We start from the raw sequence: 17,143 nt of genomic DNA, 5'->3' as shown, positions 1-17,143 counted from the left end.
CCAGACTACAAGGCGCAATTTTCATTTCTCATATCCCATATCTCCATTTAGTTCCATGTCCAGCCCTATTAATTATTATTATTATTATTATTATTATTATTACTATTTGTACCTTTTGATATCAAAGCTATTGGGCCCTTCAACACACAACATATAGTTCTGCAGTCGCTTGTACTAATTCTTTATGGATATGTGTTCTTTTAAATGTACGCTTAACGTTACAAATCTGAAGCGTTCTATCACTTACCACCTTACAATTTCAATTCATGAACGTTCTCGCATATGAATCGTAACTACTGATGCACTGCGGGTACTAAAAATTGGCCGTGCAGAAGGGCCTACGTGATTATTAAACTTTCACTGTAAACGAATATACGTAGGCCTAAACAACAACTACATGCGCTGGTTATTACTAATGTATTATCAAGGGAACTATGATACAATACCTCTCCTCCTTCGAGTGGGTTCAGTTTCGAGTAGTAGGATGTGCAAATGATGTCTGAATCAGTTTTGTACGAGGGCTTGCCTCTTGTGGGTTCAATTCCATACCGCGCCCAGCACTCATCGTCACTGTGAGCGTAATACTGCCATGGTCGGTACGTGCTGCCATCTACTGAACGCTCCAAGATCCAATTCGCAGGTCTTGGAGAAATTGCAGACTTCACTATGACGTATGCCACTTGATAGACCTGAAAAAAAAGAGATTAATTAGATCAGCGAATATTACAAAGATAAACACATGCAATACATCGATAATTACACTCCACTCATGCTGGACGAATCTTCCACCTTCCTTGATATGATCATCCTAATATTTGGAGACAGTACAAATTATAAAGTTTCACATCATTCGCTTTTCTCCAGCGTCTCGTTACTTCAATCTTCTTAGGCCCAAACGCTGTCTTGAGCACCCTGTTCTAAAACATCCCTCAACATTCCTCTATATGTTTCCCCCTTTAGGGTCACAGATCCGGTTTCACACCGGCATAATATGACGAAACCTATATTTAGAACTTTATCTTAAGATGAGATGACGACCTAGATAACGGGATAATATTAAAATGAACTTAAAGGAATAAGGCGTAGGGGTGTGGACCGGATACAATGGTCCACTGACATGCTCTTCTAAATACGGTAATGAAATATCGTGCTCCATAAAAATCGGAAAATGCCTCGAACACCTGAGTAATATTTGAGTCTCTAAGGGATTGTCCTCTCTATTCTACGAAATGAGCATGGTTCTGTTCAATAAAATATCCATCTTTAAAGAATTAAATCTTGAATTTTTGTAGTTTTGCGAAAGGCGTAAATGCCTCTCGTCGTTATTTCTCCAAAGTCTTTCCAGTGATTGAAGGAATCTTACAACATTCAACAACATTGCTTCAATCCATAAATTACATAGCGCGGAATCAAATGGAAAGATGTAATGAAAAATAAGTAGATACGGATTTGGAAGACGATCATGGTGTGAATGAAGGTACTATCCTGGCATTAGACAATAAAAATTGTGATAAACCACAAAGATCAGTGATCATCTCCTTAATGATGGAGGCAGTAAGCACCTCTGAAACGTCGGTCAACTACGAGACTACACGGCCCATAGCCCAGAAGACTTTCATCTTCTGACAGTCATCTAAATATAAAACACGCAAAGAACAAATCACAAGAAAAAATACAGAGAACGTAAAACGAACTGGAGTCGTTTGTTCAACTTCTGGTTTTCTTACACTACTGACTGCTCGCCATAAGGAGATGATCAACAGATAAATGTGCTAAGACCATTTGCCTGAACAGAACTGCTCTTCGTGCCATATGTTTTTCAGCTCTTAGTCTAAATATTTTGTTTCCAAACGCCGCGGACAGAGAACAGTGGACCTCTGTGGGATTCTCTTCTAGCACTTAATTTGTCAAAACCGTGTCACTGGTTTCTTGACCTCCTGTGAGTTTCGCAAACAAAATAATCCAGATATTGAACTCTTAATGAGGGACAACACTTGTATGTGTACAATCTTCTCCCAGCCTTAATCGTTTCGTCGATAGTCTTTAACTAGGCCGCATCAACTGTTAAAGTCATTTAACGTAAATGATAAATCGAAGATGACTGTCTTCTGGGTTGTTGCGCCGTGTAGTCTGGTAGAAGTTTACAGACGTTTCAGAGGTCCTTGCTGTCTCCATAATCATGGCATCGCAACAAGGACCTCTGAAACGTCATACTCACCACCGTGAAAACCTAATCCTACACATGATAAATCATTTCTACCCCCTCAGATAATTCCAGAATTTAAGGTTTTATAATTCTACCTTCAATCCACGAAAAAATATTCTTCTTTTTTAATTTATACGTGTTATAACGTTCGGAAACATTCTTTAAATGCACAATTTAAATCTTTCATAGCAACTAAAAGTAATAATATGCTCTGAGACTTCAAGTCAGAGAAGAAGCCCAATATTATTATCATTTCCCGATCGCGGAGACAAAGAATGTCTCTGAAAAGTTGTATTTCTGCTCCTAACTGACGCAGAATGACACCAGAAAAATATTTTAACAGCGTGTTTTAATAACAAAATTTTCGATCTGAATGTGATAGAACAGTACCAAGGGAAGACAGTGTTTTATTTTCCGTTCGAATAAACTGGTTTTAAAGTAACAATACCTGATCGTTGTGCAAGGATCTTTCGCAGTCCTAAATGCACCACACCAACAGCGAATAGATTTCAGTTCACCAGCCACCTTTCACTTTTTATTTAAACGAACTTGGTATTTAACAGAGTCGTTAAATAACGGTCTGGAGTTGGCCTCAGATGAAACCATCTTGCTAGATAATCTTTCATTTCCGTAACATGTGATCTAATTACACAAAGAGCCATCTGAAACTAGGGCATTCTTGCCAAATACCTGTGGTGAGAGTTGTTATTACAGCTGATTGAATTCATCTGTTTGCCAGCGTGGTCGATGTCTAGTTCGGGCCTGTGAGTAATTCAAACGAAGTCACTGTTTCCACAAGCCTACAAGTTCATGAGATTTATTTATGGTTGACACCAGTGATTTCCAGGTGGCAAACATCGTCTGAGAGTCGGAGGTACTTTGATAAGTAGAAGCCAAGAAATTCATTGTCAAAGAGTGGAGATGAAACGCTTTTCCTCTGCCGAACATTTTCGTGAAACACAACTCCAGGCTTCTCATTTTAATTTTCCTCCACAACAAACAATGAAACGTTCGACTGGCATAAAACAATTGCGTACAATCTGTGCGATAATACAGTGTGTTTAATGTTTGCGAGTTTCTTACAGGGCTTTCAAATAGCAAGTGAATTCCTTACTGTGCAGAACCAACGATAGGCAAAGGACATATTTACGACCCATAGTATTGTCAAATGGGCCGGTCACAGTGGCCACGTAGTCTGAGGCGTGGGCCTTAAGCTCTTGAACACTGAGACCGTGGGTTCGAATCACACTCAAGGCATGGATGTTTGTCCACATCTTTGTGTTGTGCTGTCCTGTGTGCAGCGATGGGCTGATCACTCGTCCAAGGAGCCCTACCAAATGTCTAAATAGATTAAAAGGGAAAGAAACCTGGACACCTGAGAGTACGAGAGGATTGACTAAGAAAAAATAAAGTATTGTCAAATGAGGACAGTGAGCCACGAAATTAATATGGCCTCCATTCGATCTGTATTTGAAGAAAATGGGACAGCTATCTATGGAAAATTGTAAAAGGCACCACACAATATTATTTGCTTCTTTTATTAGAAACTCAATGCATGACCAAACATGTCTTTTTGAATATGAAAACAAACAACTTAAAATCAACAATACATCACAACAGACAGTAAAATAAGATAAAAGAAATCCATGAGAAAATAACAAAAGTTATGAAGACGAAAATACAAAGAATGCGAAGGTCGAAGCACAAATAAAATAAACGTCCTCACAAGCACGCCCTTTTGACAATGATGAAATGGGAAATGGAATAGGATAACATGAGGACACATAAGATGGAATAGGACAAAAAATTTATTAAACACGTGCCAAGCAATAGAGAACAACAGCCCGTACTTTCCCAGCATGCTTTGCATCTGAATGAGCTCCAGCAACTGACCACAGACGATACCAGACGAGGCGGAATGCAGTGCGGGAAAAAGTTGATATGGAATCTGTTTGTTGTGCTGGCATGACAACTAGTAGCCAGAGAGCCCAGAAAACAAGCCAAGGCAGCTAAGAGTGAAAGAACATAAGAGCGGAGATGGCAGCAGCAGATAAAGCGACCTCTTGTTCACATCGGCTCTTCAGGAAACAATGGAAAGCAAAGGCAACATAACCTCAATCTCCGCACGTGTTCTGTTTACATAATTTTAGAACAGCATATCCATTACCATAATGCAGCCAGTTTTTGTAACAATAACATTCCGAGAGAAACACATCAACATTGTAAGCCTAATACATGCATACAAAAATAAATAAAACGGATGAAAGTCTATGGAGTCTTTAAACGTTGAAACAACTTGTCACCCACTTTCAACCAGTCAACTGCTCCTTAATAAAAACAACACAGTGCGGTTGGCCTGTTGAAATGTGGACTGTTTGTGCATACGTAATAAATTTCTGTGCATATTTGTAGAATAATATCTTACTTTGAGAAAGTAGCTGAGTCGATTTCAAACTGCATAACACACAGATATATAATTTTAATGAGGCAAACTCTCAGCTTTAACACACTCGTACTGAATGTTATAAATAGATATTAAACACTTAATAAACGAGAAAGCAGTGAAGACACCAGCTTCTCACCAGCGGTCTTAATGCATCATTAAGTCACGACCGCACAAAATATGAATCCATTAGTCATGGCACACACGGCTGCAGACTTCGATGACTGAAGAATCAATCGATATCCATCGAAAATGCTAATAAAATCGTATTTAAATTTAACTGCATACATAATAATGATGTGTGTTTTTGTCGGATTACGATATCTCCAGGAACTACGTTTTGTATGCGTAATTTTAAGTTTTATTTTCTTGCTGTCTGTGTCGCCAAGGGTACGGCAATGTTTATAAGTTTGGACCCACTTTTATGTTAATGTCCTGCCTGTTATCTTAATGCACATAGCCATGTAAAGTGAAAATACACATATGCCTGCCTGGCATACTGATATGATGTGAAAGAATCGAAGAGAACCACTAACAGAGAAAGGGGCAGAAAAACGTACGTACAGGAAAGAAAATATCGGAGTGTAAACAGTGAGTATAGGAAACAAGGACTCCCGCACTCTGGGCGACCACTGACGTGTCAACAAGTACACGAACATCCTTACGATTTATATATGATGTACATAATCACGGAGCTGTCATTTAAAATATAAAAAAACCTATAGTTTTAGCTTTTGCTTAATATGAGTGTGAAACTTGGTCTGTCGCCTTAAGAAAAGCATATAAACTGAATATGAATGAAAACTGGATGCTGAAGAAAACATTCTGCCCTAAGAAACGAGAATAAAAGGTGGCAAAAATATTCCATAATGAGGACTTTCATAATTTGTATTAGTCGGCAGACATTATGGAGCTCAAATAAAGACGTATGAAATGACTGAACACGTAACGTGTAACAAATTGCAGTTGTTAAAAAATAACGGTTAGTAGGAAGATGGGGCGATAACACTAAGTGAGAAGCGGAATGGGTGGATTCGTCTGGCTCGGGATAGGGTCCATATAATTCCATAAAGGCCTTTTTTTAAGCTGAGCGGCAATCAACATCTCAAGACAAAATCTGCCCATGAGTTGATGACAGAAATCACCACATCCGCCAGCGCATGTCTCAAATCTCAATCGCAACGTGAGCAAAGGCTGCCTTTCGCTGCCACGAACTTTGTTCCTGGAAGTACAGCCGACATTTACAGTGGCGGGAAGTGGGTGGGGGTGACTGAGACGCTGCTGCAACCGTCTCGATTCGCCTTTCACGAAACAAAGAATCTGCAGAGATGGTATACATTTCGTAGCAATCTGCTGAAGTTTCAGGTATCGCTTCGGGGATGGGTCCCAGAATATTCCCTTGTAAAACGGCCAGCCTACTATCGAGGCAACAGACTACGATGAAGATAAGGATCGCAGGGAAGAAACAAAAGGAACGTGCGTGGGTGTGGCTGAACGCCGCGTGTGGTCTCACGCTAGGGGTGCAGCCCGTGGTTGCAGCCCTACCTACCTACCCGTAGACTTGCCAAACAATGTGAACGTTTCTTGGTCGAAATGCAGAATAGGGAGGAAACTGTTTTGGCTTCTGTGAATAAGCTCTGAGATACGGTTAAATGCGCTTCGTGTGTGACTCTGAGGTCGGCGCGTCGATACGTGATTTTCGCATTTCTCGGTTTTCCTCCCCCATGTCCCCCCTCTCATATGGGTTTTGCTGCTTTATAACACTTTAGATTGCGCAGGTTTAGACAAAATTATGTGTCATAAGGTATAGGCTGGACGTCACATGTTGAGTACGTTTCCTTACAAATCAGATGGGTAAGCCTGAACTAACGTCAGTAGTTGATAAACAAAGATGGCAAATATATGCGTTTTGTACATTTTATCGATCAATACACTTGGAGTTTATTTATATATGGAGATAGATGTATTAAGTGCTACCCAGTTTGGACCAAAGTTTGCTAAGAAACTAAGTAACTGTCAATGCCATTAGACACAATCCCGAGCCAGTTCGATCCACCTCCCATGCTCAGAACGGGTCCCTAAAATCTCTGTTCCCTTGTCGGTTTTCCAAGTGGACGTTCCGCAACAGCCCCCCCCCCCCAAAAAAAAACAAAACACCTTAAGCATTCCTTGCCGCTCCTCTTGCTAACTTAAGCTAGACCATAGTAGCCTCCTTGATTTCATTGTCCTAACAATAATTACTGGGTGACCTATATAAATCATGAAGTTTTTTGTGTAATATAATTTCATGTTACTGCGTTCTTCTCAGGTCAAAGTATGTTCCTGAGGCAATGTTTTAAAACATTTCTATCATGTAAGAGATCATGTTTTACACCCACACAAAAACAACTGGCAGAACTAAAGCTTTGTGTTTTCTGCTCTTCGCGTTTGGAAAGCAGTCTACACGACAGTTCGCGGACCGAATGGTAACAAACGTGTCCAGACTTTATTCCTCCATTGACTTACTGGGAACTTCCTTTTTCTATTTGAATATAACTCTACCCTGTCTTGATGCGCCGTGTACTCTGGTGGACATTTACAGACATTTCAGAGATGCTTTCTGATCCATCATAAGGGCGATCACCTCTGAAATGTCGGATAAACATCTACTAGATTACACCCAGAACAACCCAGAAGACAGCCATCTTCATACTCGCCGTTAACAGAACTTAAAATTTCGCTATTTTCTATGTTTTACTGCCGTTAACAAGTGACCAAAAATCAATAATTTTTATTCTAGACAATAATTCCGAAATCTATATCAATGGTCACTTGTTTTTCATTATAGTAAACAATAGGCAATCAAATTTCCCATGTACCTTGTTGTGTGCTTTAATACGCTGATTTTGGATCATTAATAAGAATGTAACTTTACACTCGGGGCGGGCGTGTTCTCTTAACATTACATGTAGGCGCTCTGAATTACCATCATACTTAACCATTACCGTCACCTGGTCGTATGTTCTTATACAAGGACAGTAAGTGGCTATTATTTAATGTGCTTATTAATGTACGACGGCATCTTTGTAGTCAGATCCATAAAATAGTAATGTGCACTTAAATCGTTATTCCAAAGACACACGTATTACGAAAACGTTAAATTTTATAAGGTAGACCTTGTTGCATAACACTATTACAAAACACCCTTTTATTACTCGGCACACCTCAAATTCAGTGTCGATTTTATCCAGTTAAATTCTTTATTATTTGTGTACCGACTCAACACCCAAAAGACCAATTACAGAAACACCACATATTAAAGTAATGAAAATGCTAAACGGATAAAGCATAGACAGAGCACATAATTATACTAAATACACAGAAAGAACTAACAGACAAAGAAGAGTAGTACAATACACCAATTTAAAACACGATTTAGCCAAACAAATCGTTTCCTGCATATATCAACGTGTTTAGAATCGATAGCTGATGCGCATCTAGCAGAAGAGTAAGCAGTTCATGAGGAACCAACGGCGAACAGGAAAACGTCCCTGAGTTTCCAGGGAGGAACAAGAAGGGCAGGAAGGACAGAATTAGGGCAGTGAGGAAAAGCGTATCAAGTGACACCTCACTGCGCAAAAGCTCCAGAGTAACACAAAATATAACAGACCTATCAAATAATTCAATTCATTCAATTTAATAATAATAATAATTCAATTTAATTCATTTATTAGAGTGCTTGGCAACAGCCAAAAGAGGCAAATAACAGCCAAGCACTAAAAATAACAATACAAAAACAAACAAACAATAAACTAAATATATAAATGTACAATATAATAATGATAATATATCAATTCATTAATTTGTTACAAAATAATTAACAGTAAATGAGCTAAATAATATGCCTAAAAGTGAAACATTAAAATACAGAAAACAAACAAACAAATAAACTAAATAATAACAATAGTAATAATGGTAATCATTAAAGATCAAACCAGAAGCACAAAAAATGTATAGTTAGAAGTATAACAGCTATCTCTGACATATGTAGAAAATACGACAGACAGGAACAGAACCTATTACAAGCGGGCGCATTGTTCTAGCACCATGAACAAATTACTAAATAGGCATGATAAAGTAGTGAAACAAATTAATCAGCAGCGCGAAGGAATGGACGCACAGAACCAGATATGTCGTGATACCAGTATGCCCCTACATTAATAAGGAAGTTATATAAACCTGGCATTGCAGCTTGAGTCTCAGAAAATCTTAACAACACGAATAATAATAGCAATAATCATAACGGCAAGAACCACGTGTCGGGATGTTTCTCGTTCGTTAACGGAGCCCGAAGGTCTATAGTCGTGTTCACAATAGAATGTCACTGGCCCCTTTTCTAAGCCAGATGAATCCAGTCCGCATTCTCATAGCATACTTCTTTAAAATCAATTCTAGTACCCTCTTCCCGTTTACGTCTAGGTCTAACGATTGGACCTTTCCCTTTAGGTTTTCGGTCTAAGATAGTGAACTCATTTCTCGTCTGTCCGAGTTACGTGTTCACATTAATTCTGCTTGAAACATCTCCACCATTTTCCCACGGCCTCTCTGCTTTAAGCCTGTATTCTATAATGAACTGGCCAATAGGTGTTGGACATCCGTTGAGTTATAGATCTTTATGGGGTAACTATTCTTTTGCCTTCGTAAATCGATGTTCGCCACTTTCTCTGGAACAGGGTGTATCTTGCGCCTTGTTAAGTGTTCTGTAGGAAACGCAGACCTCTTTACACACACACACACACAATTTTTCTGCGACAGCACGAACTGAGATTAAATAAAGTGGAGGCCCAGACCGTAAGCTCTGGGAATCTTAAGGGGGTTGGCTCGCCTGAAAGGGTTAAGGGAGTCAATTACCGGGCGACCATCTCACGCTCTGGCCAGACAGTTCGGTTCAGTGGCGTAACGTCAACATACAATAAGTGAGTTTTTCCTTATATCACTTAACGACGGTGTGTCAACAGAATGAGAACAGAATTATACGGGCATAGGTGTACTCTAACCTTGAATGGAAATTTTCAGACGCAGGAATCGCAACTTTACATTTCACTGGCTTTCTTATTAATTTTTGTACATACAAACCTAATGTTGCAAAATTAATGATACCAACATTAGTGTAAAGCCTAATACATAATTTCATCCAAATCCGTCAAATAATTTCGGACATAAAATAAATACATATTTATGTGTCTATAGTTCACACATAATCTGTTACCTTGTCAGAGTTACATATGGTACTGGAAGATGGCATTATTGTTTCGGAACATTTTTCCGTCTTTGTTATCTGATGAAGCTAATTGCTCCCGGGGCTGGATTCTTGGTCTTGAGGCCCACCACACTGACAGGAGTTCCCCTATCTTTTCCAGGTCCTTCAAGCAAATACTGGGCTAGGTTTATTACAATTATTATTCCCGTGTAACAAAAACTTGAGCGTGCCATAGCTCAGGCGGAGGAGAACACCCAGGGAAAACCATGTGGGATTTGCGGTGGACAAAGTGGTACTGTGTGTTTGAGGGTACTTGGGTTTCCCGTGTCACGATCACTCCAAAAGTATCAACTGGCGAATAAATTACTGCAAATTAAAATCAAGCAATATTATACATTCATTTAGATTGTGATGGGTAATGAAGAAATTAGATTCCTTGTATAAGAAGAAGCCTAAAACTGGGAACGAACGAGTTTTCTTCTTAATATCAGACTATTTATTACATTGTTTGTTGTTTCTGTTCTATTCTTTTAACAGAACTTCTTCACTTTTTAATAATTCGAAACATACTTTGCTGATGCAGAGAATAACACGATCAAAACTCTGGGACACAATAATTTATCTGTTATGGAGATGTAACGTACTGGGCCTTGTAACTCCCCTTGTTCCACGTGTATATTTGTACGTATCAACAAGTGCAAACACCGCTTTCCAGGTTTTTAAACAATATATGAAAGCAGAGAAAAACATTCATTCAGTAGATGGTTACTGAATTTAATGTGCGATGTGCTCAAAATAACAGGTTTGTGAAGCCAGATCAGGGAGGCTGTCCACTAGCAAACAATCGAAACGTAGAGTGATTTATAATACATCCCAAGAAGCGGCAGGAACATTTCCAAGTCCTACTGCCATCTGTCAATCAACTGGAAGAGATCTAATGGAATGGCGAGGGAGAGACAGAAGAAGATGCCTGTTTCCCAGATCATCTGTCAGCGCCTGTAGTCGCAGAGAATACATGAAAAGGTCGTAAAATGACGAATGCATGTCCTCCTGCCTGTGCAGAAACGGCAGGCTAAATTTTGTTAGGACAACCTGAAGGCAAGATCTTAAGACAAAATTAAAATTCATCTTAGGAAGATAATCTGTTTCAGGACAGAGACCGGTGGCGGGCTCTTGTAAACATAGTAACGAGCTTTCGGTATACATAACAAGCAGGGAAATATCTTGACTAGCTATGTGCACTAACCATATTCCATGGAGTTGGTTGGTTAGTTAGACTGTGTTTCAAACTTTCCGGACAACCTATACTTTAATTAAAGAAACCGCTAGTAAAGCTATAAAGTAAGTAATTTAGACAATGGAAGGCAAAAACAGCATTCCATTCAACAGACAGTTCAGGCGGAAAACGTGTGTGTGTGTGGCAGGCCTAGGCTATGCGGCTATGTTTAGAATAAAATTTTTAATGAGGGACTCGCATAAGCCAGAAAAGATACATAGCCTACATATCTCCATGCCGCTAATCAGCGGGGAAAAAAGTGACAATCTTTGCTTTTAAAACTTAAATACCGATTCCATAGTTCGTTTTAAATAGTAGTCACAGAAACTGCGATTTAAACTGCGTGATATTAAGACCACACAAACTACCCTGAAACTTAACGTAGCGATAAATCAGCAGAGCACGCTACAGTCCACCTTGTGGCTTCCGTAGCGTTACTGACAGCTGATAAACTGAAGTTGTGCCGCGGCGTGAAGGTGTACGGGGGAGAGGAGTTAGAGCTCCAAGTATTCTTAACCTCTGCACTAAATGTAGGTGAGTGGTCAGCTTCATGTCCGGCCCACTTTATCCCCAGGGTAAGAACTCCCGGTATCCTCTAGATACGAGATCGGGTCGGCCCCAAGTCGGTCTGGACGCGGTGACCAGAAGAGAGAACGTTGCCCACTGGTCGTCCACTCCGTACCTAATCGTACTACTGAATAAGCTGCCAGATACCCAAATGTCGATGAATAGGGCAGTTGTGAGTAGTCACGTTTTATATAACGACGTTCTGCCAACTGCTCAGATTATATTCCTAGAGTATCTATAAACTTACAAGTGACAGTTTTGTATGAGAAGTGAGTAGAGAAAAATGCTAAAATAAACAGCCCTAATTTAATATATCATTCCGGACTTCTAAAACTCGGAAAAAAACAGGTCAACATAACCAACTTCTCAGTTATTCTTCAGAAATGCGTAATGACGAACAGGTGTGCTGATCACTTTTCGCAAATATATGGTACAAGATTTGCGATTTAAGATGTAGGACTTGCCTTGTTTTATTCAGTAACATAAAATACGAACTTGTGCAGAAATAGAGACGAACAACTTTATCCCTTAATCTTCACTCTTTAAGAAGCAGTCGGTAATGCAAAATGGACACCATTAGCTTATCATTAAAACATTGTGTTCTTAAAAGAAAACTAACATCTGAAACTAGAGGACGGATAGTGTAGCAACAAAACTACTGTACTAGAACAAATAGTTGTCGGTTGAACTAGGTTTTGGTGTCTGGTCAGAGAAGACCGACGTAATAAAGTAAGACGCAAACAGAACAAGAAAACCTACAAGTCACTCCCGGTGGGAAACAAAAGAAGACAAATTACAAGAAACGGTCAAAGGAAATATAAAAATGCCGACAGTTAAAGCATGGAATCAAATTTAGCGACAAGTAAGCAGAAGGTAAAAGGAATTGAAAATATATCCCGGACAAGAAAAACTTAAGTATTCTCTTTCTACTTCTTATTACTTAACGACACGCCGCTTGAACTGTAGATATGGAATTCTACTGGTTTTAAAGACATGGAATGCTTCAAGGAAGACTCATAAATAAAGTTATAACAAGGGAAGTCTTGATTACATATCGAAGTCTTCAATCGAATTCTGTGGGAAACGATGCGATAAGTTCTAATACAAATGAGTCACAAAATTTTCGTGGTAAACTTTAGATGTAATTTACGTGATGCACATGAGTGGGAGACAAACTTGTATCAGAACGTTTTCGTGGAAACAATTCGGAAGCTACTGCACTATATTAAAGGTAGAGAACTGTCGACCACTGAAATGTTGAAGTGCCTTAACTCGGACGGTGGGATCGCATAGTAACACAATATATTGTGCGAATAGTTTCTTATACATGCTTCGGAGAATGTATGGCGTCTGAAGAATAACAATTTCCGACACACTAAAAAGTGTAGAGAATAAAACAATTGTAACAAATTAACTATATGGCTTAGGGGACCCGAAAGTTCATCACAGAATTAACCAAAGCCCTCCACCGGTCCCTGGGTTGATCTTTATGATTCGTGTACATTAAAAATATAAATGTATCACAATTAGCGAACTTTAATTAAACATATCTCAAACGTTTATTTAGTGTTATCTACTACCATGACGTACTTAACTCGGTTCCCTAGTGAACAGAACTATGGTTTACTCACTCCATCAGACCTTCAGAACCGAAGCTCATCCAAATATTATTTAAAACGCAGTCCTTAAAAAACCAGCATTCAGGTATTCAAAACAAAAATAAATCGCGATGGAGATAAATGCATGAGAATCATTTGGTGACGCACAAGAGAAAAGAGGAAAAGAAAATTAAGTTGGTTTACAGAAAGGAAATAAAAAGAGCAGAAGAAAAAATGATGATCTGTTACTCAGAGGCAAAGACAGCTGTCAGATTTTAATCGCAACTCATGCGTGATGTTACAGGCATTTCTAAGTAACAAATTATGAAGTGACAAAGGAAAAGTGCCCTATCCAATTTTATATAAGTGACCATGTCAACTACACAACAGAGTCTGCTTGGAAAAGCATTCAGGCCAAAGAAAAAAGTGTTAACTACAACTAAAGTAATAAACAAATTTTGTCACACGTCACTTAAGGATTACGGCCTATTCTTCCGGACTAGAAGAGGGCTTCTTCATAAATACAACTGCGCACAAGCCTTCAAATTTTGTTAAAGACGGGCATTTCTTAACTAGCTGAGTTGCTATCAGTTTCTCGTGAAGAACTGTACTCCGTGAAATTAGTTATTTCCAAAATGCATTTCTTCTACAGATAAAAACCGCGCTACCCATCTTTCATAAAGTTCTGATTTCTAATACAGCAGGATATCCTAGATCAAGCCTATTACACCCACAGATTAACTTCAAACATATTTGGTACCACAATGAGTACAAGGCGATGTTATTAATTAATAATAGCCAACGTGGTTTACTTGATGACGTTCACAGAAGCTGATGATTATGGGTTCATATGAAAGGAAGCGGTCGTGGCCTATTGAAGTCACTACCCGAAGCATTTGCCTGAAGGAAGTTAGGAAAATTACAAAATACTTCAGGCAGTATAGGCGGTACTCGGACCGACTTATTACTCAGGACCTCCCGAATATGACGCAAGAGTACTAACCACTCGACAGCAACATTCGATAATGGAGATGTCAGTACAAACACAATGTACCAGTAATTAGAAAAATACATATTGTATTCTGATATAAGGTAGGGTGTGCATGAGAGCACCATATGTTGCAATGGATGTGAAGGTTAAGACTGGATTCAGCTGGCTCACGATTGGCTCCAGTGACGGGTTCCTGTGAACACAGTTATGAGTCTTTGGGCTCCACAAAAGACGGGGAATTTCACGACCACGTGGGTGATTGTGCGGTTTCCAAGAAAGACTAACTCAGCATCACAGGGTTAGGAAGGTATAGTTGCTGGCCTTGCGTAAGGCAGGCGTAGTGGGAATGCCATAAGAATTAAAGAAACAGGGGTTGATAATGTGAATTGGATTCAAGTGGCTCAGAAGAGGATCATGTAATGGGCTCACCTGCTAGAGTTCCATAAGTGGCAGGATATTTGTTTACCATCTGAGCAAATACCAGCTGTATGGATTAGTCTAAACTACTAATCCTACATTTACTGAAAACGTCGGACAACACACACAGAACCTAGGAAATGCCAAAAATTAACAATATTAAGACAGATGAACATTCTATTCATCATCCTTTTTAGCACACGTGTCCAGTTTTACAACAGTGGCACATTTAGTTATGATGAACGATTCACTTGCATTCTTACATTTACTACAACACTCATAGTAAAACGAACCAACACCAAACAATGTCAAACTGTTTTGATCCTGTAATTTACTCGACGGGCATTGGTACAACCTTACAGGTGCTAAATGACAAATGGAAATGAAAACCTTTACTGTCCTGTAGCCTTGCCAAAATAGTCACTGCGCATTTTAATTTGAATGCAATAGTATTCACACATGAGGCCATAAATCATTTAGATAGGGCTTTGTGTGGCTGAGGCAGTAAACAACCAAAACCCTACTGAATGACACAAACCAAGAATAACGTAGCAATATGCAGTATAAAACAGCAGAGACGTCTCCTTTCGGGTTGCCTTCTTCAGTCAAGAAAAACGTTACAATGAAAACGCTGTCAGAGTCGTATACCGAGAGTCGTAGGTTTAACCAGCTTTGTGATGTCAAGATCTGGATAAGTAAGAAATCAACTGATGGAACAGTTATTTTTGGGAAGGTAATAACTGCTCAGGCCGTCAAAAGATTCTTCGACTTGTATGGAACCCAAAGTTCATCAACGTTTCACAACAGCACGCTGCTTATTCCATATAAATTCAGTCAACAACGTCGAAATTCATTATTATTCGGTTTCATTTTAATATTATCCTCCCATTTTCTTCAATGTATTCCTAGTGATATATCTCTCGTTCAGAATTTCCGGACATCTCAACCACCTTGAATTGGTCACCCTAATATCTGAGGAACAGCACAAATCATTAAAGTCCCCCTGTAATTTCCCCAATCTTCCCTCCAATTATTCTCCCCAACGCCATGTTCTAAAACATATCTAATCTATGCCTTTTCCTTAGAGTAAAAGCCAAAGTTTCACACGTATAATGCAGGGGTTTTAAGCTCGGCTAGCACTTTTAAAAACGTGAAATATAAAGTCTTCTGTCTTACTCCATACACTGGAACACAGAACACCCAATCATTAGCCAATTCTAGCCAGCCAGCCAGCCAGCCAGGCGTTATTAAACATTTAGTTGAGGTTTAGGCTCGTCGCGAGCACCTGACCGCAGCTGCCTAACGATGCATTTTATCAAATCGATTCTGCCGTGCTCCAGTGTATGGTGTACCACATAAGATTCTTTTTTCGTTTTCCATTGTGTTAACCGGTGTAACACAGAAAAACACACACATTGCAACAAATTAAATGATGTTGCATTACGATACATTACACACCCACGTACATAATTCTATGCAAACTCATTCACGAGGTTCACTTTACAGCTAACATTTTGTTACTGTTACTGTTCACTATTCTACTTTCCCTCGGGCAAAATGAACTTTTGTCTTGTGTCTGCGAGGAGACGAGTGACAGTAACTGCTCCAAGAAACCCACAACATGGCTATCTGAACGCTGCAAGGGAATTGTGAGCGGAAAGAATTCTGTCTGTCTGTCCCCTTCAGATTCCTTCTACAGTTAACCACAGAACGTGATTCCATCACGTCTACTGCTTATGTTCTCGTACACCTGGTAAAACAGTAATTATAGTCAGGCAACTACGTTTGTAAGTTCCTGACAGTGCGGAGTTGAAATTACAGTAAACCTATGACTTTTTGTTCTGTTTACAACTTTGACTCTTTCGGAATTTTGAGTTAATTGACGCGAATAGCAGGAATATAGGCCTAACCAGATGGTTACACACTAAACATTTGCTCAATATATCATCAATTATTTCAACACGGCCCACGCCTGTCAGAGGATTGATGATGTGGTACGCGAATTGGATTAGAATGTAACGTTATTTCGTCTCAGTGAACTATCTCATTAATTTAAAACCTGTTATTTAGTCTGCTATTGCACATACGGAAAAATAATAAACATCAGGGGTGTCTAGCTGTTGACATCAAATGCAAATGTGATGTCTAGACCCTTTATTGGTCATCTGTTGTAATCTAAAATGTGATCTTCAGCAGATAAAATCATCTGACAAGACCGACCGAACAGAATGTAGTAGATCAGTGGTTGGCTCTCTTGCTTTGTATTCGGGATGTCCGGAGTTCAAATCTTGGCCCGGAGACTGGCTTTCCTGACTGAGGTTGTTCGTGGTTCTTCTCAGTGCCTCCAGGAAACTACCGCTTCCTTCTACATTCTTTCCAAGTCATTATTACTTCCTCTCACCGACG

The 17,143-nt window shown here is 39.3% G+C and overlaps 1 protein-coding gene across 1 annotated transcript in view; it reads right to left on the bottom strand.

Annotated features, from left to right (window-relative positions):
* wb (wing blister) overlaps nucleotides 1-17,143 on the bottom strand; it is a 152,714-nt gene that overhangs the window by 97,769 nt on the left and 37,802 nt on the right. Inside the window, exon 3 of the mRNA XM_022058527.2 lies at nucleotides 447-689. Within this exon, the coding sequence (XP_021914219.1) occupies nucleotides 447-689 (243 nt within the window). The remainder of the gene's footprint in view (nucleotides 1-446; nucleotides 690-17,143) is intronic.

This window comes from Zootermopsis nevadensis, unplaced genomic scaffold, assembly GCF_977971745.1.
Source record: "Zootermopsis nevadensis isolate Lab colony 2312 unplaced genomic scaffold, Znev_1.0 Znev_ptg000021l, whole genome shotgun sequence".
NCBI classification, from domain to species: Eukaryota; Metazoa; Arthropoda; class Insecta; order Blattodea; family Termopsidae; genus Zootermopsis; species Zootermopsis nevadensis.
The sequence above is the reverse complement of the archived record's forward strand: the minus strand, read 5'-3'. Positions and strand labels throughout refer to the sequence as shown.